The sequence below is a fragment of the Streptopelia decaocto genome (assembly GCF_964273445.1).
Source record: "Streptopelia decaocto genome assembly, chromosome: 22".
NCBI lineage: Eukaryota > Metazoa > Chordata > Aves > Columbiformes > Columbidae > Streptopelia > Streptopelia decaocto.
The window spans coordinates 5,872,353-5,894,479 of record NC_138677.1 but is presented as its reverse complement, the minus strand read 5'-3'; the positions used below and the strand labels follow the sequence as shown (position 1 = coordinate 5,894,479).

Genomic DNA, 22,127 nt, shown 5'->3' with positions numbered 1-22,127 from the left:
CGTGACCGTAGAATAAGGGCGTGTCAGGGGGCGGGCCCACAGCGGCGCAGGCGCGGTTGCGCAAGGGGCGCGCGGCCTCCCCCGGCGCGATGGCCGAGGAGTGAGTGCGGGGAGGGGGCGGCGGGGGCGGCGCGGCCGGGGGTCCCCGAGGGAGTCCCCGGGTCACCCGCGGTGCCCCCGGGGCCTGGGGAGCAGCGGCCGCGCGGGGCGGGGGGGGACCCGTTCCCCGTCTCCAAGCGGCCTCGGCCCGCTCCGGTGCGGGTCACGGGCACAGCCGAGCTGCGGCTCCCCGTGCGGAGGGGGCCGGGTGGGAACCCCCGGGGCCGTGACGATGCGGGGCCGGGGGACCGGGAGCCCAGCAGCCCCTCCCGGGGCCTCTCGGGGTGCAGGGGGGCGCGGGGCCGCGGTGCGTTCCGTTCCGTTCCCCGCTCTGCCCGCCGGGCTCGGGGGGTCGGGCGGGCAGGAGCCGCCGGTTCCCACGGTCCCCCCGCCTTCCCCGTGCGCTTCGAGCCGTGGTCGCTCCAGAACCAGCTCCAGCGCGGTTTCACGCAGTTATTTTTTCTTGTGGTGCATTTAAAATCCGCAGGGTTTTTTTTCCCCTAATAGCCCTTGTTTACAGCTTTAAGCTCTCCGTTCTCTGCTATTTATTCTTTCCGTACTTTTATAGAAAAATGGAGCTTGCCACTCCCCCAACATCGAAGTGCATTATGTACTGGAAAAGAAAAGTCAAGTCTGAATACATGCGCCTCCGGCAGCTCAAGAGGTTCCAGGCGAACATGGGAGCCAAGGTACGGAGATAACGGTGGGAGCTCGAGCTGAAAGGACATCGTCTAAATTCTTCACTTGTGGTGATTGGGGAGCTGTCTGATGGGTGCTCCGTCCTGCGAATCGATGAGCTGTATTTTAATTGCATGCTGGATCAGTTGGAAGATGTATGACTTCTCCTCACGGTCCGTTATGAGCCTCGAGCCGCGGGCTGTGTCTGTTGTAGGTAGAAAACCAGCTCTGGCATCAATAACCGCAGCGGGAGGACTCGTTTCCACTTGTTCTTTAATGTATTTCCCTCTCGGTGCTGGTGGGTTTCGGGATTTTAGAAGCAGTCGTCTGGAATCTGGAGTTCTCAAGAGCCCCTGGGTAGATTTTCAGCCCAGTTTTGTGCCAGCGCTGAGTTTTATCAGTTTTATTTCTCACCAGCATCATCCGTTTGAAATGCCCTGCCTTGCATATATGCTCTCAGGAGGGTTTTTGGTGTCCCCAGCGTGTTTTCCTAACGTTTTGAGCGCCGCTTTCTCTCATTTCAGGCTCTGTTTGTGGCCAACTTCGCGAAGGTCCACGAGAAGACTCAGATTCTGAACGAGGACTGGAAGAAGCTGCGGGTGCAGCCGGTGCAGCTGATGAAGCCGGTCAGCGGACACCCCTTCCTAAAGCAGGTGCGCAGAGCACAAGGGACACGGCGGCAGCTGCCGGACTCCAGCCGGGGCTTTGCAGGGAGTTGTGAGGCTGCAGGATCGTTGCAGTGTGTGCTGTCCTGTGCCAGCATCTTCTGGGATGCAGAAATGGGGAAAAAAAAGAAGAAAACAAGCTTTTCTTGTGAAAGAGAGACCCCAGGGCTCCACTGTTTGTCCCGAAGAGCGTTTTCCTCACTGCCTTTCTCTTTCCTCCTATTCCAGTGCACCGTTGAGAGCATTTTCCCAGGATTTCCGAGCCAGACGCTGTACATGAGGACCCTGAACACGGTGGCGCTGGTGCCCATCATGTACTCCTGGTCCCCTCTTCAGCAGAATTTCATGGTACGTGGCCTTGGTGCGGTCAGCGTGCGATTGTTACGTGCTTGTGGAGCGATTACACCTTCTTGTTTCAAACAATATCTGCTCAGGAGATGACAGATAGTGTTGTTTTAATTGCTTTTATAATTGAATCCCATAAACCAGCCTTGTATCCATGCTGTCTTACCCAGCTGGGCTCTCCTTTCCACCTGGCTCCCTGGTAGGGCCACCGTTATTTCGCACCATCCAAGGAGTGAATACATCTTTTCCTTTTATTTTTTTCTTAAGATTTTTCTTCCTTTTTAAATGGAAAGGTTTATTTCTTAGGCAGGCCCTTCCCCTCGCAACTGAATTATCCTGCTGGTCTCCCTGTAAGGATGCTGAGGACCAGTTTCTCCATTGCAAAAGTGCGGGGAGTGATTTAAATGGGGATTTTGGGGCGGCGGCGTTAAGATTCTTGGTTAAATAAGCTGGGGTGCGTGGCTGGCTTGGTGAAGGTCCCATGTCCTTGTTTCTGTGGTTAATATAAGAGTTCTCCTCAGTTTTGGCTGTGAGTTACCGGTTTGCTTCTCGCAGTTCCTCCAGCACAACCTCTCTGACGATTTTTGGCTGTTTGTTATTCTTGGCAACGTGTGTGTTTCTGAGTTTCTTTGAGCTTCAGAGGCGCAGCTTTTCTTCTTTAAAGCAAATTGCGCTTTCAGGGGTCGGAGTTACGGTGCCGGGATGGGATAACGGTGACGAGACAGCTGAAAGTTCAGCTGGGACACGCAGCCTCTTTTTGCTGCTTTTCTGAGTTAAATCCCGTTTCTTTTTCAGGTGGAGGATGAAACCGTGCTGTGCAATATCCCTTACATGGGAGACGAGGTGAAGGAAGAAGACGAAACTTTCATCGAAGAGCTTATTAACAACTATGACGGGAAGGTTCACGGAGAGGAAGGTAACGTGGGAGCAGTCAGCACTGTCCCTTTGCAAATAACATGTTAAAGTAGTTAAGAAATCAGAAGGTGGCAGCAGTAACCAGCTTTACTGTGGGAGCTCTTAGAGCAAAAAATCCCCTTTATCCCCACAAAATAGCGAGGCAGGTTCTAGTTGCTAAAAGTACCGTGCGGCGGGTTTGTGATTTACCCTTGCTGGCTCACATCTCTGTGCTTCAGAAATGATTTCGGGGTCGGTCCTTATCAGCGACGCCGTGTTCCTGGAGCTGGTGAACGCCCTCAATCAGTACTCGGACGAGGAGGAGGAAGGACACAACGATTCTGAGGGTAAACAGGAGGATGGGAAAGAGGAGCTGCCGGTCACAAGGAAAAGAAAGCGAACCGCAGCGGAAGGTGGGTTTGGTCACAGAAATTAGGAATTTGTTGGCCGTGTTTCCATCCTGCCGTGCCCAAAGGGCTGCCCAGCGCTCTCCCGCCATCACTCTTTATTATTATATTAATTATTATTATATTAATGCGTGGCTAAGGGCACTAACGAGCTTGGCGAGTTCTGGTCGGGCAGAAGGGAAATCAGTTGTTCTCATTGTCCCCTGTGGACAAGATAAGAAATCATCGGCGTAAAGCTGAATTTAGATGAGTCATCTGGAAAATGATTTCACGGCAAGATTAGCAGAGCAGGGGGGTGTTTGTTACCCCAGGAGCCTGCGGGGTCTCTGCTCCTGGGGCTTTTAAAGTGCCGGGCTGGCAAAGCATCTGTCGGTAAGTGTGCAGGTAGATCTGATCCTGCTGCGGGAGGTGAATCTCCTCAACCCTTGGAAAACAGGGAGGGATTTAATGTTCCTGTGCACCTGCAGCTCTTGTTGCACGAGGAGGCTTTGATTTGTGGGATTTTCACGTGTCCTGCGTGACCTCAGGGATTGCTGACTGCTAGTTTTGTCTTTGCCTTTGTTTTGTAGCCATACGGGTGGCACAAATACCAGGACCTGCTGTAAATGTAGAAAAGCATCGTCTGCAAATCCTGTCTTGGTAAAAATAAGTAGGAGTGGTCCTTAAGAAATTGTTAGTACTTCCATCGATACTGTGTCTGGAAATGCCTCAGCCTGGGTGCAGGACAAAAGGTTTATTCGTTGTGCATGGGATTAACTTTCAGCCTCTTAAAATCCAGCCCTGAGCGCCTGCTGGAACTGCTCTTGTGGGAGGAGGAAACACACGTTCCCATCCAGCTTAACCGAGGGATTATCTCTTCTTCCTAGGTAACAAGAAGTGTTCAAAGAAGCGGTTTCCAAATGACATGATCTTCACTGCTATTTCGTCGATGTTTCCTGAATACGGCTTCCCAGAGGATATGAAAGAAAGGTAGGAGATCCCTACTGAGCTTATCCGTTACCTTTGTTAGCAACAGCTGAAATCTGCCCAGGGAAGTGGTGGAATTTAAAAGGGAGGGATTTAAAAGGCGTTTAGATGAGGTTCTCAGGGACGTGGTTTAGTGCTAGAGTTGGGTTATGGTTGGACTCGATGATCCCGAGGGTCTCTTCCAACTGAAATGATTCTATGTATTTATGTATGTCAGAAAACAGCACTGAGCAGAAAGTGGAGCTCAATTTGCTGCAGGCTCCATGAGCAGAGTGATTTTTTGAGCGTTAAAAACTTTAGTTTAGCCTCAAGGTGTCTAGGCCAGAGTCCCCACAGCCCGGATAATCGTGGAGTCGTGTAAAACGCCTTGAATTAGCAAATAGGCGCATCCGTGAGTGTTTCTGTTTGCGGAGCAGGTACCGGGAGCTGACGGAGGTGTCGGACCCCAACGTGCTGCCGCCGCAGTGCACGCCCAACATCGACGGGCCGTGCGCCAAGTCGGTGCAGCGGGAGCAGTCCCTGCACTCCTTCCACACCCTCTTCTGCCGCCGCTGCTTCAAATACGACTGTTTCCTGCATCGTAAGTGCAGCCTCGGCCGGACGCTTCCCTAGAGCCCTTCTCCTCCTCGTTTGCTTTCCTGGGTGCTTCACACCTCTATACATACGCCTTTGCTTAGTGTCTGTGCCTCCCCGGAGCTTGGCGCTGGAGCTTTCTAGGAGCTGACAGGTTGCCCAGGTGCCTTTTTGTAAAGACGGCTCCGCTCTTGGCCTCAAATGGATGGCAAAGCCACCTGCGTGGCCGTCCCCTCTTTGTCCCCGCTGCTCAGCGCGCCGCCTTTGAGCCTCCTGGCGGCGTGGGCCAGAAATCCCGCCGCAGATAGACGGTACCCTTGCTTTGCAGAAGCTCAGCAGGGAAAGGGATGAACGTTTCACTTCCAAAAGTCTGGACGTGCCCCCCCGTGTTTTGTTGCTTCGCTGGAACTTTCAGCTTTCATCTTAGTCACGTTCCTGCGGATTGTCCGCCCAAAAGCCTTTGGGATCCTGGTTCAGCTGTTGGACCTGTAGTTTCCCAGGTCTAGGGGCCTCTTTGGAAAGTCACAGGACTCTTTTTTTTCCAGTGAATTATTTATTAAAAGATAAACTGTTAAGATCATGTGGTCTTGTTGTTTCAGTCTGAAAGCAGATCTCTTTTCCTATGGCCTCTCCTACCCCCAGCGCCGCTGAGTGTCCACAATGGGTTGGATTAGGGGTGGCCGGGGGGTCCCCACTGCTGGGGCATCTCGGTGACTCCCCCTCACCTTCCCTGAGCTCTGCTGTCCCTGTTCTTGCAGCAATTGGGGAAACCCTTAGAGCATGCTAATAGTAAAGAGAACTATTGTTTTTTCAGCTTTTCACGCCACTCCTAATGTGTACAAACGGAAGAACAGAGAGACCAAGATCGAGCCGGATCCTTGCGGCGCAGACTGTTTCCTCTGGCTGGTACGTCTCTCGTGTCGCTGCTTGTTGAAACCAGGAGAGCCGCGGCCTGGCCAGCCCTGCTCTGCAGGGCCCTGCGGGTCCTCTTCCCAGCCTCGAGGAGTTTTCAGAGTCAGTTCTCAGCCTCGTTGGCTTCGTGGGGAGCACGGATCCAACTACAGACCATAGCAGATGCGTCTTTTAGCCAATCTGCAGCGAAGTCTGATTTTGTAGCTAGCAGATGGGAAATTGCAGGGAGAAATGATTTCCCTGGGCTCAGTGCAGCGTTTGAAAAATGAAGCCTGGGTTAAAAATGCTGAGAAAGGAGTCTGGCATGTGTGGGGAAGGCTTGAACGATTTTACAAGTGATATTTTCAGTAATACAGCCTGTGTGAGTGGGGCTGAGAGCTGCAGAGGGAAGAGCTGGCTGTGGGGAGGTGGGTGCGTTTGGGGGTGCTGGAGATACGGGGTGTCCTGGGGAGCAGAGGGTGGGAGAACATCACTGCACGGGTGAGAGACGGGGCTGTGGAGCGGAGGGACAGGGACAAGGCGCCTCTTGGGGCAGCAGTTCCCAGAGAAGCAAAGTGGGGACGTGCGGCGCAGGCAGCTGGCGGCGCCTCGGCACTTGAGGTGACCACACGAGGTGGGTTTTCCCCCTTCTCTTGGTGGCAGCAGGGCAGGGCTGGTCCCAGGGCCTGTAGAAAAGCCTTTCTGTGTCCCCTACGTCCACCACGTGCCTTGTCCTCTGCTCTGCCCGCAGGAAGGAGCCAAGGAGTTCGCCGCGCTGCACAACCCCAGGTCCAAGTGCTCGGGCCGGCGCCGCCGGAGGCACCACGTGGTGGGAGCGTCCTGCTCGAACGCCCCGGCGTCCACCGTCACCGAGGCCAGGGAGGGCGACAGCGACCGAGACACCGGCAACGAGTGGGCCTCGAGCTCCTCGGGTAGGGTTGGAGCCCAGGGACACCCCTCTTTCCTCGCAGGGCAGGCGGCCCCTCGCAGCCGGGGCTGGCCCTGCCTCGTCCCTGCGTCCCGCGCATGGAGCGTGGACTGTGGAGCTTCCCTAGTGAGGCTGCATCTGGAATGTTGTGTCCAGCTGTGGCCCCTCAGTTCCAGCAGGACAGGGAACTGCTGGAGAGAGTCCAGCGCAGGGCAACAAAGATGCTGAAGGGAGTGGAGCATCTCAGTAAGGGTGACAGAACACTGGCCCAGGCTGCCCAGGGGGGTTGTGGAGTCTCCTTCTCTGCAGACATTCCAACCCGCCTGGACACCTTCCTGTGTAACCTCAGCTGGGTGTTCCTGCTCCAGGGGGGATTGCACTGGATGAGCTTTCCAGAGCCCTTCCAACCCCTGACATTCTGGGATTCAGAGTCAGCAAACAGAGCTGGTGTTTAGAGCTGGACTTAAACACGAGAGACATCAGGCCCAGCACCGTGCCCGCCCGTGTCCCCAGAGATGCGCTCAACCTCCCCCTAAAGCAGACCCTAAATTACACCCTGCGATGCCTCATCCCCCCGCGGCACAGAGCGGGTTTGGTCTGACGTCTCCGTTTCCCCACCAGAGGCCAATTCCCGCTGCCAGACGCCCACCAAGCAGAAGCTGAGCCCGGCCTCCTCGCAGCTCTTCGCGGTGGAGACGCCGCAGGAGCCCGTCGAGTGGACGGGAGCCGAGGAATCGCTCTTCCGCGTCTTCCACGGCACCTACTTCAACAACTTCTGCTCCATCGCCAGGCTGCTGGGCACCAAGACCTGCAAGCAGGTGGGTGCCGGGCGAGGATGAGCATTGCGGTGCTGGGACGCTGTTTGCTTCTTGTTTTTCCTTCTCTGCCCCAAACCACCGTGAGGAACATGTTGCATGAAGGCTTTGTGGAATTCAGAGTTGTTAGTTTGTACTGCTGCTGTTGCAGAATGAGCCCCCGCATGCTCGGTGCTTTCTCTTCCTCCTGCTGCCTGGTGTGATGTTGGGTGCTCTGGCTGGGTGGATGTGCTGGTTTCCCAGGTGAGACAAGCAGCATCAGCCATGGGCAGCGAAACCAGGAGCAGAACTGCTGCAAGAACCAGGAGCCCCACTGCATGTGCTTGTTTGCACCCTCTCTCTGCTTTAGATAAAAACAACTTGAGTAGACCAAAGTTAATTCTTCCTTTTTGCTTCTGTTCTTTGGTAGGTCTTTCAGTTTGCAGTGAAAGAATCGCTTATAACAAAACTGCCAACCAACGAATTAATGAATCCATCCCAGAAGAAGAAAAGGAAGCACAGGCAAGTGTTGGACAAGCTTGTTTTTGTTCTTGAAATGCAACCAGATCCACTGCTTTTTGTGCCAAAGCATTCCTGGTAATCCCCATCTGGCTCCCATCTGCTGTTGCGCGGGGCTGCTGGTGCTGGGTGGGTGCTGGTCCCTGCCTGTCACCCCGGGGCTGCCACCCTGGCTGGGGGGCTCTGGCATCTCAACAGCAGCCTGAGCCTCAGCAGCCTGATCATAACCTGCTTTTGTGTGCTGGTCCCATGCAGGCAGTGTCACCTGGCTCTGGCGTTTGCTGCTGGAGCGAGTGGAGAGAGGGAACGGAGCTGGTGAGGGGCCGGAGCACAAGGGTGATGGAGCGGCTGAGGGACCTGGGGGGTTCAGCCGGAGAACAGGAGCTGAGGGGAGACCTTCTGATCTCTGAACTGCCTGAAAGGAGCTTGGAGCCAGGGGGGTCGGGCTCTGCTCCCCAGGAACAAGCGCCAGGAGCAGAGGAAACGGCCTCAAGTTGCGCCAGGGGAGGTTGAGGTTGGATCTGGGAACAATTTGTTCCCCAAAGGGCTGTGGGGCATTGGAACAGGCTGCCCAGGGCAGTGCTGGAGTCACCAGCCCTGGAGGGCTGGACAGACGGACAGGAGGTTCTCAGGACATGGGGCAGCACCAGGGCTGGGGGAATGGTTGGACTCCATGATCTTGAGGGTCTCTTCCAGCCACAATGATTCTGTGATTCTATGATACGCCTTAAATAACTAATGCTGTAGCTGCCTCGTTCTCATCTTTCTCCGCTCTCTGCCCAGCGGGTGGTTATTAATGCATGAAGCTGCAGACGGTGCTGCTGGCGTCTCCCGTCGGTCCTGCCGTGCGCTGAGCGGCCGTGCCGAGCGCGTCCCCTCAGCCCCGCTCTGCTTCTCTTGCAGGCTCTGGGCTGCGCACTGCAGGAAGATCCAGCTGAAGAAAGGTAACGTTTGCCGTGGCCGCGTCACGTGAGGTTTGCGTGGCCACCTGCCCATGGGGTTGAGCTCTCTGGCTCCGACTGGCGCAGCGAGCGGGCGTTGCTGCCATCGCCGCGCTCTGGTTTGGCTGAGGTTTGGCGTGCAGCCCCGCTGTAATTTATCTGCCGTGTGTTGCTGCTCAGGGCTCTGTGTCTGGGTGCTGCTGGGCTCCCAGCCCTCTGCAGGCACACGGGGATCTTGCACCGTCTCAGCTCCAGCGCCCTGTTAGTGCTGCTTTTAGACATTCCTGCAGTGTGCAGCTTTTAATCCGGGCATTTCTCCTCTTGTTCTAGATAATTCGCCTACCCAGGTGTACAACTACCAGCCCTGCGACCACCCCGAGCACCCTTGTGACAGCTCCTGCCCTTGCATCATGACTCAGAATTTCTGTGAGAAGTTCTGCCAGTGCAACCCGGACTGTAAGGAGCAAACCTGGGGCGGGGCGGGGGGAGCCAGTTCAGGCTCTGAGATGCTCTGTGCTGATCTGTTCCATTTGCATGATCCAAGCAGTTTGTTTTTAAACTGCGCGTAATTCGTAGAATCATAGAATAGAATCATAAAATTACTTGGGTTGAAGGGACCTCCAAAGCGCATCCAGTGCCCCCCCTGCCATGAGCAGGGACATCGTCACCAGCTCAGGGTGCTCAGAGCCCCGTCCAGCCTGGCCTGGGATGTCTCAGGGATGGTTCATCCACCACCTCTCTGGGAACCTGGGCCAGGCTCTCACCACCCTCAGGGCAACAATTCCTTCCTCCTGTCCAGTCTGAATCTCCCCTCCTTTAGTATAGAATCATAGAATAATTAGTCCTGAGAGCCAGATCAGCATCCCATGCATCCCTTGGTCACGGACAGCCTTAGTTCTGTGCCTGCCAAGGTGAGACCTGGCTCAGTAGAAGCTTCTGTGGGGCAGGGACGCTGCACGGCCCCTCTGTTCTCTGGAACAGTGCAAACCCCCGGCTGCGTTGCTGCAGGTCAGAACCGCTTCCCCGGCTGCCGCTGCAAGACCCAGTGCAACACCAAGCAGTGCCCGTGTTATCTCGCCGTGCGGGAGTGCGACCCGGACCTCTGCCTGACCTGCGGCGCTTCGGAGCACTGGGACTGCAAGGTGGTGTCCTGCAAGAACTGCAGCATCCAGCGCGGGCTCAAAAAGGTGAGGGACGGGGAGAGCATGGGAGCCTGAAAAGTGACTCCAGAGGAGGGTTAAGTCTTCAGTTCTGCTGGTCACAGCAAAGGACAGCGTGTAAAAATGACTGAAATGCAGAGAAAGGTGCAAATTGGTGATGGTGCCCTAACCCTGCTGTGCGCAGCAGGAGGTGGAGAGGGGTATGATCTGGGCGGGGGTGCTGGTCCTGCTGACTGTAACCGTTTCCTTTTCACTCCAGCATTTGTTGCTGGCACCGTCGGATGTGGCCGGCTGGGGGACGTTCATCAAGGAGTCTGTGCAGAAGAACGAGTTCATCTCCGAGTACTGCGGTGAGGTCGGTGCTGCTGCGCCCTGTGCTCGGGGCTGCGTTTGGGGCAGCGTGTCCTATGGCTGCTGGTCCAGTGGGGACAGCGGGATGTCCCCAGCGTGGCCACGGGCTCGCCCTTTGGTTGGAAAAACCCCTCAAGCTCATCGAGTCCAACTGTTCCCCCACCCCTGTCCCTGCCCCATGTCCTGAGAACCTCATGTCCGTCTGTCCAGCCCTCCAGGGCTGGTGACTCCAGCACTGCCCTGGGCAGCCTGTTCAATGCCCCACAGCCCTTTGGGGAAGAAATTGTTCCCAGATCCAACCTCAACCTCCCCTGGCGCAACTTGAGGCCGTTTCCTCTGCTCCCGGCGCTTGTTCCTGGGGAGCAGAGCCCGACCCATCCTGGCTCCAAGCTCCTTTCAGGCAGTTCAGAGATCAGAAGGTCTCCCCTCAGCTCCTGTTCTCCAGCTGAACCCCCCAGCTCCCTCAGCCGCTCCATCACACTTGTGCTCCAGCCCCTCACCAGCTCCGTTCCCTTCTTTCAACTCGCTCCAGCACCTCAAGGCCTTTCGTGCCTTCTCTCTCTCCAGCTCATCTCGCAGGATGAAGCCGACCGGCGGGGGAAGGTCTATGACAAGTACATGTCCAGCTTCCTCTTCAACCTCAACAACGGTAACTGGGACTGAAGGGGTGGAGGAGATTTGGGCGTCCTGGCGGGCAGGGTCGGCCGAGCGGCAGGTCTGCCTTTAACTGCAGTTTTCTCTCTCTCTTTTTTTATTTTTTTTAATAGATTTTGTTGTCGACGCCACCCGCAAAGGAAATAAAATCCGCTTTGCCAATCACTCAGTGAACCCCAATTGCTATGCCAAAGGTGAGATATCCCTGCCCATCAGACCCCTCTGGGGTCCTGCTCAGCTCCGTCCTCTTGACACCCACCCTGAGATACTTATCACATTGATCAGATCCCTCTCAGCTTCTGTTCCGTTGAACAGCCCCAGCTCTCTCAGCCTTTCCTTGTTGGAAAGATGCTCCAGACCTCTCATCACCCCTAAATCCAGACCCCGGGCCCGGCAGCTCCCGGGCAGGGCAGGAGCGCGGTGAGATCCGCCCCGGGCTGGAGCTGCACGGCCCTCACATCGTCTCTCTGTTTGCAGTCGTGATGGTGAACGGAGACCACCGGATCGGGATCTTCGCCAAGAGGGCCATCCAGGCGGGCGAGGAGCTCTTCTTTGATTACAGGTACCCCGAGAAGTGCTCGGGTGACCCCGCTTTTTGTGCGTGCGTTTGAGGTGGTGACAGCGGCTGTGACTTTATCTCGTAGGTACAGCCAGGCAGATGCCCTGAAGTACGTCGGCATAGAGAGGGAGACCGATATCATCTAGGCTGTGCTGTGCCCAGCACACCTCGCTGCTGCACCTTATAAGCGATGCCATGTTTGCTTCCCGCTGACATGACTGCTGCTCTTCCCGTTGCTGTGTGTGTCACGAGCGCTGCTTTTCCATCCAGACGCCCAGAGAGGGACTCGGGCAGGACCGTGAGCGGCTGCTGCCGGGCCAGCAGCTTTTTCCAGCCCTGGGCTCCGGAGCCCGGCTCTGGAGGGAGCCCACGGAGTGAGGCAGCTGGGGCTTGAAGAAAAGTGAATTCTCGGTGTTTTTCCATCTTCTGCTGATGGCTGGAAGAACAAGAGCGAGCGAGGTATCGCCTGCAGACAGAGCTGGGGGGCAGAGGGGCTGGTGCTCCCCTCCAGCCCTGTCCCCTGGGACAGGCTCTGCCCTCGGGTGCCACCTCTTGCTGCTTGTTTTGTCATGTTGACAAGGACAGTGACAGGGTTGGAAGCCATAGAGAGGTGGCCGCAGCGGTCCCCAGGCTGCTGTCACTGAGGTTCTGTTTCCCTTCTGCCCCAGCTGGCTGGGGGACAGAGACCCCCCCGGCCATTGCACGGTGGTGGGGCTGGGGACAGCAGCACTATGCAAAATGTCACTTTGGGTCGGGGACAGCGCTGAGCTGCTCAGAGACGATGTGATGGGTGCTGCTGCGAAGCACAAGAGGAATCCAGAGGCAGCAGGAGCCCTGGGGAGGCCCGTCCAGCCTTTCTGGTGGCCATGGGGTGGCTGGGTGACTCGTGCCTGTCCCCAGCTGCTCCCCGGCCCTTTGTGCTGGGGTGGGGACGGTTCTGCCAGGGAGTTTTTTGGGGGGGAATCTGGGGCTGCACCCAGAGCAGGAGACAGGCAGGTGCTTCCTGACCGCACGGTACCAGAGCTGGTTCTTCCACCTCCTCTGCCAGGACCGTCCCTTGGTGGGGAGTGTTGGGGACATCAGGAAGGTCCCCGCAAAGCGATAGAACCTGTTGTTGGTGTTGGGTGTTGCCAGGCGGAGGTTTGGACGGGGCCCAGCGAACCTGTCACTGCGGTGACCCGGGGTGGCTCCTCGGGGACCCGCGAGGGGTTTGTGGCACCGGCCCTGGGGATAAAGGGGAAATGTTCCCTGGCAGGGGGAGGTTTGGCCTTAGCACCCCACGCAAAAAGAAAAAAGCACTTTAATAATTCTCAAGTGGCCCTGTGTTCCACTCTGGGGTTGGAGCGGCCACAGAGGGCTGGGGTCCCTTTGCAGGGATGTTTTTGGATGGGGGGCTCTTCCCTCAGCAGGGCCTGGGCTGACCCGAAAGGATGGGGATGTCCATTAGAAGCCACGTATGCTGCCCACAGCCCCCCCTGCTGTGGCACTGGGGGGGCAGGAGCCCCTCACCCCCTTTTGGGGGGCAGTGTTTGTCCAGGGACCCTCCTCCTTTGGGGAAGCACAGGCTGTCTGTCTGTCTGTCCGTCTGTCGTCCCTGCTGTCTGTGATGCCCTCCTGGGGCCTGGAGGCGTTTGGGTCTGTCTGGAGCGGCGCTTGTCCCCTGTCACCTCCGTCCCCCTCGCTCCCCCGACCCCCCCTCAGCGTCGTCTGCCACCTCGGCCGTATCTGCACTATGCCCAGCTTGTGTCTGTGGTTTGTTGACGGTTAATAATGCACTTTAACATGGCTTGTAGCCTTTGTCACAATAAAGTGGTAGCGAACGTCCTCGCTTTGGTCTCTGTCACCCCGGGGAGCGGCACAAAACTGCCCCCAGGATTCATGGTTTGGCCTCCCCAGGTCCCAGCACAGGGACGGTCACTGCCCTGGGCCTGCTGGCCACACCAGTGCTGGTACAAGCCACAATGCTGGTGGCCTTTGTGGCCACCTGGCTCATGTTCAGCCTCTCCCAGGTGCAGCTGAGCCACAGTGGGGACATCGGAGCTGCTGCCCCAGGCTGTGGAGCATCAAACGCCATCATTCTGCCTTTATTTGAGCATCTTCACATCTCATTCAACAAAGCAGGTTGGTTTCTTTGTTTAAAATGAAGTGCCCAGCGGAGCTGGGCCTTGGGGGAAGATAAATGCATTTCTGTAACGTCGTCTTAACCACAACACAACGAGTGAATGGGAGTTTTCCCTGCGCTGGAGGTAACGGGCGGGATCAGCACCTTGTACAGGGAAGTAGCGACTACAGACCACGCACCCGCCCGCGGAACGGGACGCGACGCCCGCCCGGAGCTTCCCTTCGGGGCTTTTGTTGTTTTTATACAAACCGAGAGAATAAAAAAATCAGAGTGTAGTAGAATATCCGGCAACGCAACAAAAAGAAAGGTAGAAAGGATCCGTACCTGATCGTATGAAAGCAGCATCTCAGCAAAAGTGCGGTGGCGTCATGCGCGGCAGCGGCTGCGGCTGCGCGGGCAAAATATTGCTCGGCGTGCCCTGAGGCTGGATATCGCGTGATATCGCGGGTTATCGCGTGGTATTGCGGGTTATCGCGAGGTATCGCACCGTCACGGCTCTGGCTAAGCGAGCGAAGCAGCGGGTAAACTACGCGCGGGCGGCGCTAACGGGACGGCGGCGACCGGGGGCACCGGTGAGCGGGGGCACCCGGCGCGGTCCCCGGCGCGAGGGCGGTTGGGCTCCTGCCGGCGCGGGGCGGGATTTGGCAGCAGCCTGCCCCGGCACGGGGGCCGCCGGTGTCCCCGGGGCCGGCGGGGCTGGGGCTCGGTGAGCGGTGGCCGCGCTCCGGGGCCGGGAGCAGGTGCCGGTCGGTCTGTGCGGCGGCGGGTGTTGGCAGTTGAGGTGCGCTCGGCCCTTTGGTCCCGCGACGCTCGCTCCGTCCCCGGGGCAGCTGCGGGGGCTGTGAGCCCGTCCCACCCCCGGCCCCCTTAGTCCCCTTTTGCCTCCTCCAGGATTTGGGGCAGGTTCTGGTCCTTCCGCACCGACAGCGGTTTGGCGGCGCCGCCGTAGTCCTGGATGGCTTTGGGCTCGTTGGTGTGGTAGGAGCCCTTGTAGCGGTGGTAGTAGAAATACAGCAGCACCAGCAGTCCCCCCAGCAGCAGGAGCAGGAAGATGATGACTGTGGGGGGAGAGGAGGTGGTGAGGGGCTGGGGGGGACAAGGTGGGGGGACACCGGCCGGGGGCTTCACTTACAGCCGATGATGATCCCGATCCAGCCGTCGTCGTGCACGTGCGGGAACTCTGCGGGGACAGAGCGAGGGGCTGAGGCTGCGGTTCTCACACGGGCACCCCCTCTGTAGCCCCCCCCCCCCACAGCACCTACCTGTGCCCATGTACCAGGGGTCCATCTCGGGGGGGATGAGGATGGTGGTGAGGGGCAGCATGGAGGCGCAGCTGGACTCCACCAGCTCCCCGCGGATGCTGTAGGGCCGCAGGGGGCTGGTGGGGCGGAAAATGGCTTTGAGGGGGACGAGGCTGTTGAACTTCACCCCGGAGAGGCAGCCGGAGAAGCCGGGTGTGTTGTAGCGCTGGATCTCGGGGTCAATGACGCCGGTTTCTGTGGGGGGACAGGAGGAGAAGGCTCATCCCCCGCGGAGGGCAAGAACCGCGCCGGGCAGAGGAGACCCCGGAGACCCCTGTATGGGGGAGAGTAGGACCCAACTCACCCATCACGCGCCCCAGGTACAGGTTTTTGGGGGAGTCTAGCTTGCTGTCCACGAACAGGGAGAACTGCTGCTCCATGACGGGGAGATAATCCACCTGGGAGGGATGTGCATGGCATCAGCATCCTCTGAACCTCCCCCCGCCCTGCCCGGGCCCCCTCCCAGCCCCGCAGCCCCCACACCTGGGTGTACAGCGTGCGGTGCAGGCGGGTGATGTTGACACGGTGGGGTCTCCCGTCCGTCACCGGTTTGGTGGTGAGGGCGAAGACATAGGGGCTGGTGCCCAGCTGGTAGCGCAGCTGCAGGCTCCCTGGGGGCAGAGCGGGGCTTTTGGGGGGCGACACCACCCCCTCCATAGGGCTGGGGAGGGTGGAGGAGGGTCCCGTGTGGCCTGTGGACCTCGGGGAGTTCCCGCAGGCTCTGGGGGACCCTCACCATCATCCTTGATGAGCACGGCCATGTAGTCCTTGACGAAGGTGCTGACGTAGAGCAGGACGGCGGGCGCCGAGGTGGTGCTGAAGCTGAAGCTGACCTCCTCGCTCGTCAGGTTGTAGCCGGGCAGGGGCTGCCAGGGGCTGCTGACGATGCTGGCGAACTCCCGGGCGGCGTACAGCGACATGGGCAAGATGTTGTACCGTACCCACGTGCCCTCCTCGAAATACCCGCCGATGTCTGCAGAGGGGGGACCCGCAGCGTGACGGGAGCGCCCGGACCCCCCGCTCTCAATCCGGGCGTGCGCAGCCCCTCACCGTGGTTGCAGAAGGGCCCGTCGAAGGCGGAGATGCTGCAGTTGCAGCTGTAGTGGCTGTAGCGCTCGATGCAGGTGCCGCTGTTCTGGCAGGGCACCGGCGGGTCCTGGCAGTGGCCGGTGCAGTTGACCCTCACCCCCTCCGTCTCGTTGGCCTTGCCCTCCAGGTTGAGCGTCACCCCGTTCATCCGCAGCGCCCGCAGGCAGCCCAGGAACGGGCGCATCTTGTGCTCCGCCGCGCCTGCAGCGGGGCCGAGACTCAGCGCCCTGCGGCGCACGGGGACCCGGGGGCACGGGGACCCGGCCGGGGGGTCTCACCGACGTAGAGGGGCCTGTCGAAGTCCAGGCGGACGAAGCTCTGCGGGGGCGCCGGCCGCACCACCCAGGGCAGCTTGTCCACCCGCAGCCGCGCCAGCTTGACGTTGAGCTCGGCCTTCACCTGGTGCCACTCGTCGTCATTCCAGGGCACCACCGACCGCACCGTCAGGTTCTCGTCCCCGTTCCCGATGTCGTAGGCGAACACCACGTCCCTGGTGGCTGCAGGGACACTGTGTCGGGAGGAGCCCCCAGCCCTGCCGCCCCCCGGACCCCTGCCCGCCCGTACTGTTGAGCTCGATGCGGATGTAGTTTCGGGTGCCCGGGTTCTCCAGGAAGACACCGGACAGGGCGGTGGTCTTGAAGTAGAAGGAGATGTCAAGGCTGTGGTTGGCCTGGAAGGTGGGGAAGAGCAGGGCTGCGCCCCTGTTGAAGGAGACGGTGTTCCACGTGTTGCCTGTGGGGAGCAGGAGGGGCGGTGAGGGACGGGCAGGGGACCCCCGTGGGCAGGGGACCCTCTGCGGGTCCGGTCACTCACGGTCTCCGTAGCACCGTAGGGGTCCCAGCAGGAATTGGGCTTCGGAGCCAGAGCGGTTGGTGTCCCCAACCACAACCTGGGTGACGGGCAGGTGGTCCACGAAGGTCAGGAGACCCTTGTCCGTCCTCCTGCAAGTGGCAACACGTCGGAGGGGCCGTGAGCGGATCTGCCGCTTCACAGAACCCCCCGGAATCTGCACCCCCGGTGCCGCCGGCCCCCCCGCTCACCACAGCGCGTGGTCAGCGTCGCAGTTGCAGAAGTACTTGGGGTCGGCGCAGTTCTTGTCCAGCCCGCAGGCGCAGCGCTGGATGCCCGGCCGCGAGCCCCCCCAGTAGTAATGCCGCTCGTCGTTCCGGCCCATCCAGAAGCTGAAGGGCAGCCCGGCTGCGGGCACAGGGGAGGGTGAGGACGCGGCCCCATGGCACAGCCCCACGGGCCGGCCCCACGGCACAGCCCCACGGCTCAGCCCCACGGCTCAGCCCCACGGGACGGCCCCACGGCACAGCCCCACGGCTCAGCCCCACGGCTCAGCCCCACGGCACGGCCCCACGGCTCAGCCCCACGGGCCGGCCCCACGGCTCAGCCCCACGGCTCAGCCCCACGGCACAGCCCCACGGGCCGGCCCCGCTCCCCCCGGTGCTCACAGGGGGTGTTGAGCAGGCGGGAGCTGTAGCAGTGCAGCTCGATGCGCTGCTCGCAGTACTCGGACGCGTTTGCCAGCGCCGACACCTCGGCCCACGAGGCGTTCCAGTACTCCACGGCGCCCAGGTAGGGCTGGTCCACGCTGGAGCCCGTCACCCGCGTGACATAGTGGCGGTTGTGCCGGATGATGGTCCACGCTCGGTCCTCTGTGGAGTTGGGGGGTGTTAGGACCAGCCCTCTGGGACAGCCCTGTCCCCTTCATCCTGCCCCAGAACACAGGCAGGGGCTCATCCCTGGGGGGCCGGGCAGAGGGACCCCCACTCCCTCCTGCCGCCCCACCTCGGATGTCGCAGTACACCGTGAAGGGCTTGAGCGGCCCGCTGCCGTCCGGATCAATGGTGTAGTTCCCTGAGGTTTTCCCGCTGACCCGGTAAGCGTCGCACGACTCCTTGTAAAGGGCTGGAAGAGGGAAACGGGGCTGGGGTCGGTGGGAGGAACCGTGGGTGCCCGTCCTGTGCCCCCCAGCCGCGAGACCCCAGGCTCACATTTGTGGCAGGTCTCCCCCTTGTACCCCGTCAGGTCGCAGATGCACATGAAGTCATCCCAGGACTGGACGCAGCGGCTGTCGTGCTCGCACAGGTTTGGGGTGCACCTGAGGGCGCAGAGGGCTCCTGTCCCAGCACCGGCACAGCCCCCGGCCCCCACCCACCCGCTGTCCCGACCAATACCTGTCGGTGATGCCACAGACATTGAAGAACACGTTGAAGTATTGCGCCTGCCGGTGCTGCACCATCAGCTCCACGTCCACAGGCTGCATGTCCACGTTCAGCATCTGCAGGCAGCCGTGGAACGCCGTCTGGTTCGACCGGCAGCCGGTGACCGAGGCTGGTTTGGGGCAGCCTGGCAAGGCACAGTGTGGTGAGCATCCCCCCAGATACCCATCGCCGCCGGGGCACCCATCGCCCCCAGCCCCTGCCCCGCCGCCCACCTCCGAAGAAGTACTGGCTGCCAGTGCGGAGCTGGAAGGGATGCGCCACCCGAAATTCAGCACCGTCATCATCGTCGATGGTCACCACGGCTGAGCCATCCCGCGCCACAAGCTGCACCGAGTGCCAGAAGCCGTCGTTGAGGCGATGCCCTGCGCGGGGAGAGGGGGGTGCGTGGGGGGGCACCGCTGCCAGAGCAGCCCCCGGCCCCGCGCCAGCTCCCCAGCCCACCTGCGGCAAACTCCAGCTTTTTCTTGCCGGGCTGGGCGATGGAGACGTTGATCTGCCCCTCGCTCAGCACCACCTCGAGGGAGCCCAGGCGGTCGGCGAAGCTGGTGTAGAGCAGCAGCCCGGCGGTGTCCCAGGAGCGGAATCGGAAGCTGACGGCCAGGCGGTTCCTCCGCGGGATCCCCGGCACCCTCACGTAGTTGTTGATGCCGGCGAAGGTGATGGGGTTGTTCAGCTGGTCCTGGCAGTAGTGGCCCACGCTGCCCTGGGGGTGACGCAGGAGCGGTGAGGGAGGGGCTGCTCCCGCGGTGGGAGACCCCCCCACCCCACAGCCCCCATCGCTCCCGCTCGATGCCGTTGCCTGGCAGTGCCGGGCGCCCCGGGCCAGGGACGACCTTGTGTGGTCGATGTGGCACCACTCAGCCGAGCACGGCTGCTGCTGCCCTTGTGTCACCCCCCCGCGGGGGGAACATGGCCCTGGGGACCTGGCTGTCCCCCAGGAAAAGGGTCCCCCCACAGCAGGGATGGGACCCCTGGGGAAGGGGCCACCTCCCAGGCCGGACCTCAAAGCGGATGTTGGGTCTCCGGTGCCGGGCCAGGTCGGCGATGTTGACCCCGTTGAAGATGATGTTCTCCACGCAGCCTCGGAAGTTTTGCCGGTAGGTGAGGTGCTGCTTGTCCTGGTCGATCACCCCCCCGAAGAAGATCTGGGGTGCAGAGAGAGGGGGGTCAACCCCTCACCAGGGGACACTGCACGTCAGCGTCCTGGCTGCTCCCCACCAGCTGGACCCACCTCGGTTTCGAGGTCGAGCTGGTCGAAGGTGCCGCGGCAGCGGAAGCGCTTGACCTCCCCATCCAGCGTCAGGTTGACGTGGTGGCCGTAGCGCTCGATGTGCAGCGAGTGCCAGTGCTGGTCGTCCAGGAGGCTGCCCACGGCCACTGTGGTGTGGCCCTCGCTGGCGTGCAGCGGGCTGCTGCCTGGGGACGGGCAGCCTCAGCCATGGCCTCCCCACGTCTTGCATCCCCCCAGACCCCCAGACCCAGCTCACCTAAGCTGATGTGCAGGAGGAGCTGGGCTTGCTTGAGCTCCACCGTGATGTAGTCCCCCTGCGAGCCCTCCCCGTGCATCAGCACCCCGTCCTGCTCCAGCGTCTTGAAGTTGAAGGAGATGTCATCCTCACGGGTGCTGATCCTCTTGGCCCGGAACCGGTAGGAGATGGCATCATCCCCATCAAAGTAGAGCACGTGGGACCCTGGGGACAGGAGAACAGACCCAGACACATCACCGCCCGCAGCAGCAGGTGCCCTGGCACGGCGAACGCTCTTATCTGTTGTGGTTTATGCCAGAACTAATGACTGCAGACCACTTGGAGACAATCCCCTCTGGGAAAGCGTTTTCTGGGTGTGCCGGAGCCAGGAGCTGGCCGCAGCCACCGGGTACTCACGGTAGGGGCAGCCGTAGAGGCCCAAGCGCAGCCCGATCTTCCCACGGGGGTTCCAGGCCACCGGGATGATACGGATGTAGCGCGCAAGGATGGGGTAGTGCAGATCGTGCCGCACCACCCCGCTCTCATTCACATTCCCAAAGAACGTCTGGGGACAACAGGCTGCCATCAGCATCCCGCTCCACGCTGGGGGTCTCTGCTCCCCCCAGGGGACCCCATCCCGCAGAAATCCCTGGATACCCCCTCACCCAGTTGCTGCCCTGCTGGAAGAAGGGTTTCCAGCTGGTGGGGTGGTCTCCGTAGAGCACGATGTAACGTGTCAGCCAGTCGTAGGTGTTGAACGTCCCCTGCGTGGCCACCGCGTTGATCCGGTGCTTTTGCATCAGGTCAATCTGGAGCCAGGGCTGCTTGTCCCGGGGGTCGGGGGACCAACCGCTGGTGCCTGTGGGGGGAGCAGCTCAGCCAGTGGCTCCTGGGGATGCTGAGGGCTCTGCTGTGGGTACCCACGGACCCCTCAGCCCCATGCAAGGCAAGACCGCACCAGAGGCACCCCCTGATCATACCCCCCCCGCCCCCCAGTTTGCACCCCAGTCCTGTGGGGGGACTCACTGTGCAGCCGGGCAAAGCTGGCTGAATAGAAGATGTTGTATCTGGAGGAGGCACCGATGGATGAGGAATAGAGGGGCGCGACGAGCTCATCGTAGCAGGGTCCTGCGGGAAGAGAGGGGCGGGGGGCTGGGCTCGGGGTGCAGAGCTGGGCGGTGTCCCTACGGCAGCCCCCCCGGCGCGGTCCAGCAGACCCCGGGGGCTCTGGGGACCCTGCGGGCTCTGCGGGCCGTGGTGTGGCGGGTCCGGCTCCCGCTCTCCCCTCCCACTGCAGCGGAGCTGACACACCTCTGCGGGCCCCGCCGCCCGCACCAGCCGCCTCTGCACTGACGTGGGCGTCGGGACCCCCCCGGCCACGCCTCGCCCCGCCCCGCGTGGGGGAGCCGCCGGGCCACGGTCTCGCGTGGGAGGCCGGGGATGGTGAGGGGGGCTGTGCAAATACCGGCGGCATCTGCAGAGGGGACTCCGGTGGGGCCGACGTCGGGAGCCCCTCGCAGACACCCCCCCGGCTGGGTCGGGGGGAACCCAGGGAACCCAGGAGCGTTTGCTGCACCCCCAGCCCTCACTGCAGGGTCAGGGCAGAGGCGCTGCGCCCACGCTGCATCACCCCCTGCCCGCATCACCCTCTCCCCGCATCGTCCCCCGTCTCCATCCCCCGCAGCCACCGGGTCCCCGCGTCACCCCGGCCCTGGGGGAAGGGGCCAAAGGGCCGCAGAGAGCCGCTCGGTGGTGCCAGGATCGTTTCCCCTGCGCGGGCAGCCGCCTCAAAGCCTCTCCCGCCCCGGGAAGCGGGACCAAGCCCGGTGCAGACCCGGGGCGGCGGCGCTGACCGAGGTGCTGGCGGAGCCCGACCGGGTCCCGCGGGACCGTCCGCGCCCGCCGGGGCGTCCGGACACGGGGCCGCACCGGGAGCGGAGATGCGGCGCAGCGGGGAGGGTACCCGGGGCACCACTGGGCGCCCCCGGGCAACCCGGAGCCTTCGGGCGGGTGCGGTGCCGCTGGTGCGGGGGCTGCGGCGGGGCGGGCCCGAGCGGGGCGCGGGGGAGCCCCGGATGCCCGGTGTCCGGCGGTGACCTTGGGGATGACGCGGACCGGTGCCCCGGTGGGTGGCAGGGGATGCCCGGAGGAGAATGGGGGATGCCCGGGAAAACGGGGGAGCCGTGGGCGGCTCGGGTAGCCGGGGCGGCTCGGGGGTGCGGGGCCGGGACGGCGGGTGCGGTCCCGCAGTGCGGAGCCGCCGCTTCCGGGGCTGCGGCCCCACTTACGTGCGAGGCAGCCGGGGCAGGGGAGCAGGAGGCCGGCGCAGGCGGCGAGCAGGAGCCCGAGGAGGGGGCGAGCGCCCATGCTGGAGCGGCCCGAGCGCCCTCGGCGCCGCCGCTCCCGGTGCTGCAGCCGCGCGGCGGAGCGGGGCCGGTGGCTCCGCCCATGGGGCGGGGGGGGCGGCCCCGGGACGGAGGGGCGCAGGGGCCGG

General features: G+C 61.3%; 2 protein-coding genes across 2 annotated transcripts; one reads left to right on the top strand and one right to left on the bottom strand.

Moving 5' to 3' along the window:
• The first annotated feature begins 55 nt into the window (after window positions 1–55).
• EZH1 (enhancer of zeste 1 polycomb repressive complex 2 subunit) lies at window positions 56–13,242 on the top strand. Its single transcript, XM_082071015.1, has 20 exons — window positions 56–100; window positions 668–788; window positions 1,302–1,430; window positions 1,671–1,790; window positions 2,583–2,703; window positions 2,921–3,094; window positions 3,955–4,057; window positions 4,471–4,634; window positions 5,442–5,533; window positions 6,270–6,450; window positions 7,068–7,264; window positions 7,671–7,762; window positions 8,663–8,703; window positions 9,031–9,156; window positions 9,709–9,887; window positions 10,120–10,215; window positions 10,779–10,860; window positions 10,979–11,059; window positions 11,343–11,427; window positions 11,510–13,242. Exons 1-20 carry the CDS (start codon window positions 90–92, stop codon window positions 11,568–11,570), a joined length of 2,256 nt encoding a protein of 751 aa, XP_081927141.1. The 5' UTR covers window positions 56–89; the 3' UTR covers window positions 11,571–13,242.
• Window positions 13,243–13,501: 259 nt separating this feature from the next.
• On the bottom strand, window positions 13,502–22,022 carry CNTNAP1 (contactin associated protein 1). The gene is made up of 24 exons (XM_082071064.1): window positions 21,922–22,022; window positions 20,660–20,761; window positions 20,299–20,492; window positions 20,051–20,198; window positions 19,655–19,858; window positions 19,399–19,583; window positions 19,169–19,312; window positions 18,609–18,870; window positions 18,380–18,529; window positions 18,120–18,291; window positions 17,937–18,043; window positions 17,731–17,850; window positions 17,394–17,597; window positions 16,977–17,133; window positions 16,750–16,877; window positions 16,501–16,668; window positions 16,215–16,433; window positions 15,898–16,137; window positions 15,584–15,820; window positions 15,331–15,458; window positions 15,152–15,245; window positions 14,809–15,042; window positions 14,679–14,726; window positions 13,502–14,604 (listed from the first exon to the last, which is right to left on the bottom strand). The coding sequence occupies exons 1-24, from the start codon at window positions 21,998–22,000 to the stop codon at window positions 14,414–14,416; spliced, it is 3,915 nt and encodes a 1,304-aa protein (XP_081927190.1). The 5' UTR covers window positions 22,001–22,022; the 3' UTR covers window positions 13,502–14,413.
• Between the last annotated feature and the right edge of the window lie 105 nt (window positions 22,023–22,127).

Excerpts from the sequence above, each read along its gene's own strand:
- EZH1 (XM_082071015.1), top strand. Across the intron at positions 1,431-1,670 it reads GACACCCCTTCCTAAAGCAG|TGCACCGTTGAGAGCATTTT; the intron begins GTGCGCAGAGCA and ends CTCCTATTCCAG. Across the intron at positions 11,060-11,342 it reads CCCCAATTGCTATGCCAAAG|TCGTGATGGTGAACGGAGAC; the intron begins GTGAGATATCCC and ends CTCTGTTTGCAG.
- CNTNAP1 (XM_082071064.1), bottom strand. The coding sequence starts at position 22,000 with ATGGGCGCTCGCCCCCTCCTCGGGCTCCTGCTCGCCGCCTGCGCCGGC. Across the intron at positions 16,878-16,976 it reads GACGCTGACCACGCGCTGTG|GAGGACGGACAAGGGTCTCC; the intron begins GTGAGCGGGGGG and ends TGCCACTTGCAG. Across the intron at positions 15,043-15,151 it reads GTACCTGGGGCGCGTGATGG|AAACCGGCGTCATTGACCCC; the intron begins GTGAGTTGGGTC and ends GTCCCCCCACAG.